The sequence below is a fragment of the Carassius carassius genome, chromosome 38 (genome assembly GCF_963082965.1).
Source record: "Carassius carassius chromosome 38, fCarCar2.1, whole genome shotgun sequence".
NCBI classification, from domain to species: Eukaryota; Metazoa; Chordata; class Actinopteri; order Cypriniformes; family Cyprinidae; genus Carassius; species Carassius carassius.
Genome location: NC_081792.1, coordinates 29,632,581 through 29,635,080, shown reverse-complemented (window position 1 = coordinate 29,635,080; position 2,500 = coordinate 29,632,581). Strand labels below are relative to the sequence as shown.

General features: G+C 49.7%; 1 protein-coding gene across 1 annotated transcript in view; it reads right to left on the bottom strand.

The window, feature by feature from the left end:
- Positions 1-321: 321 nt before the first annotated feature.
- The window catches only part of LOC132119763 (uncharacterized), a 5,797-nt gene continuing 3,618 nt past the window's right edge, over positions 322-2,500 (bottom strand). Inside the window, exons 3-5 of the mRNA XM_059530002.1 lie at positions 1,674-1,841; positions 717-943; positions 322-529 (exon numbers count right to left, since the gene is read on the bottom strand). Of these exons, the coding sequence (XP_059385985.1) occupies positions 394-529; positions 717-943; positions 1,674-1,841 (531 nt within the window). The 3' untranslated portion in view covers positions 322-393. The remainder of the gene's footprint in view (positions 530-716; positions 944-1,673; positions 1,842-2,500) is intronic.

Below are 2,500 nucleotides of genomic sequence, written 5' to 3'. Positions count from 1 at the left end.
GGGGTCTTGTGCGCTGTGGGTGGGGTCTCGTGCACAGATGGGTTGGGTCTTGTGTGGGTTGGGTCTGTTGGTCTCAACAGGTTGGGTGCGCCGGTGGGCGGGGTCTCATGGGCTGGTGGACGGGGTCTCGTGCGCTGTGGGTGGGGTCTCGTGCGCTGGTGGGCGGGGTCTCGTGCGCTGGTGGGCGGGGTCTCGTGCGCTGGTGGGCGGGGTCTCGTGCGCTGGTGGGCGGGGTCTCGTGCGCAGACGGGTTGGGTCTCGTGGGCCGACGGGCGGGGTCTCGTGCTCCGGTGGGCGGGGTCTCGTGCGCCGACAGGCGGGGTCTCATGCTCCGGTGGGCGGGGTCTCGTGCGCCGACGGGCGGGGTCTCGTGTGCTGATGGATCGACGTGTATCACAGTGAGACCTCAGCGACGTCACTCAGGTGGATCTGTGTTTGTGATTCTCCGCTCTGATATCCCTGCAGGATCTTCTCCAGCTCTTCTAAACACGGCCCAATCACGTGACTCGACACCGGAGCCATTTTGAACCTACGAGGAACAAAAACAACCATCAGAAGCAGTGAAAGCATTATTTAGAAATGAAACCTAAACAGTGTTTCATAGTGAAGCACATCACTGTGATCTCAATAAATTCTTCAATTTATTTGTATTAAAAGGCACATTTTACATCGCTCCTGCAGTGTGTGTGTGTGTGTGTGTTGGAGTGTTTGCTCACCTGCGCAGCAGTTCTCGAGCTCTGCGTGCGGCGGGTCTGTGTTTCCTCAGCGCCGCGGTACAGAACGCCGCTAGCGTGTTGTAGCAGTGCTCCTGCAGTGCATTATGGGTGCTGGTCTCCCACTGCGGGAGCTCGCTGGCGTAGCGACACGCGGTCTGAACGAACTCCAGCAGCTTCTCCCACTGAGCTTCCTGCAGCAGCAGACGGCCTCCGTCTTGACACGAGCGCTGCACAAACACATCCACATCACACTTCATCAACACACACACAGCCATTTTGTGTACGTGTCATCTGTCATCATTTTGTAGTCCAGTTCAGATATAAATCTGATAATAGAGCACAGCGCTAGCAACACCAAACACATGGGTTTGATTCCCAGAGAAGGGATGAACTGAAACAAATCTTGCTCAGTTAAAAGCATCAGCAAATGCATGAACATCATTGAAATTCCGTGAATATCTGTTAGACTGTAATTTATTTCTGTGATGCGCAGCTGAATATTTTTGTAGAAACTGTGATACACTACCAACGAAACGTTTGGAGAACAAAAAATATACACTAAGACATTTCTAATGTTACAAAAGATTTCTATTTCAGATAAATGCTGTTCTTCTGAACTTTCTGTTCATCTGTGAATCCTGAAAAATAAAATGCATCACAGTTTCCACAGAAATATTGTGCAGCACAACTGTGTTCAACACTGATAATAATCAGAAATGTTTCTCGAGCAGTAAATCAGCATATTATTCTGATTTCTGAAGATCATGTGACACTGAAGACTGGAGGAATGATGCTGAAAATACAGCGGAGCATCACAGAAATACATTACACTTTAACACAGATTCACACAGAAAACAGATGATTAACATTAGAATAATATTTCAAATTTTTGATCAAATAAATGCAGCCTTAAGCAGAAGAGCCTAACTGTGGTGGTGTGCAGTGGTTTGTTCTCACCCTGAAGGCCATCAGGTGAGGCCGGGCTTTCCTGTAGCAGTGTGCGTCTCTGTTGGAGGCCAGACGAGAGTATGGGATGGATCTGTAGACACTGGTCTTCTTCTGATGCAGATCCTCCAGTAAGAGCCTGAGGTCAGAGGTCAGTGAGACGGACGCCATCTGAATGGACTGAGAGCACGGAAGACACCATCACGGGGTGCTAGTATAACAGCACACACACACAGAGACACACACACTAACACTCACACACACAGACACACACACACACACACACACACACTCACACACACACACAGACACAGAGAGACACAGAGAGAGACACACACAGACACACACACACACACACACAGAAACACACACACACAGAGACACACACACAGAGACACACACACAGAGACAGACACACACACACAGACAGACAGACAGACACACACACACAGAGACAGACAGACACACACAGAGACAGACAGACACACACAGACAGACACACACACACACAGACAGACACACACACACACACACACACAGAGAGACACACACACACACAGAGACAGACACACAGAGACAGACACAGATACACACACAGATACACAGACAAAGACACACAGAGACACACACAGAGACAGACACACAGAGACACACACAGAGACACACACAGAGACACACACACACACACAGAGACACACACAGAGACACACACAGAGACACACACACACACAGAGACACACACAGAGACACAGAGACACACACAGAGACAGACACACAGAGACACACACAGATACAGACACACAGATACACAGAGACACACACAGAGACACACACAGAGA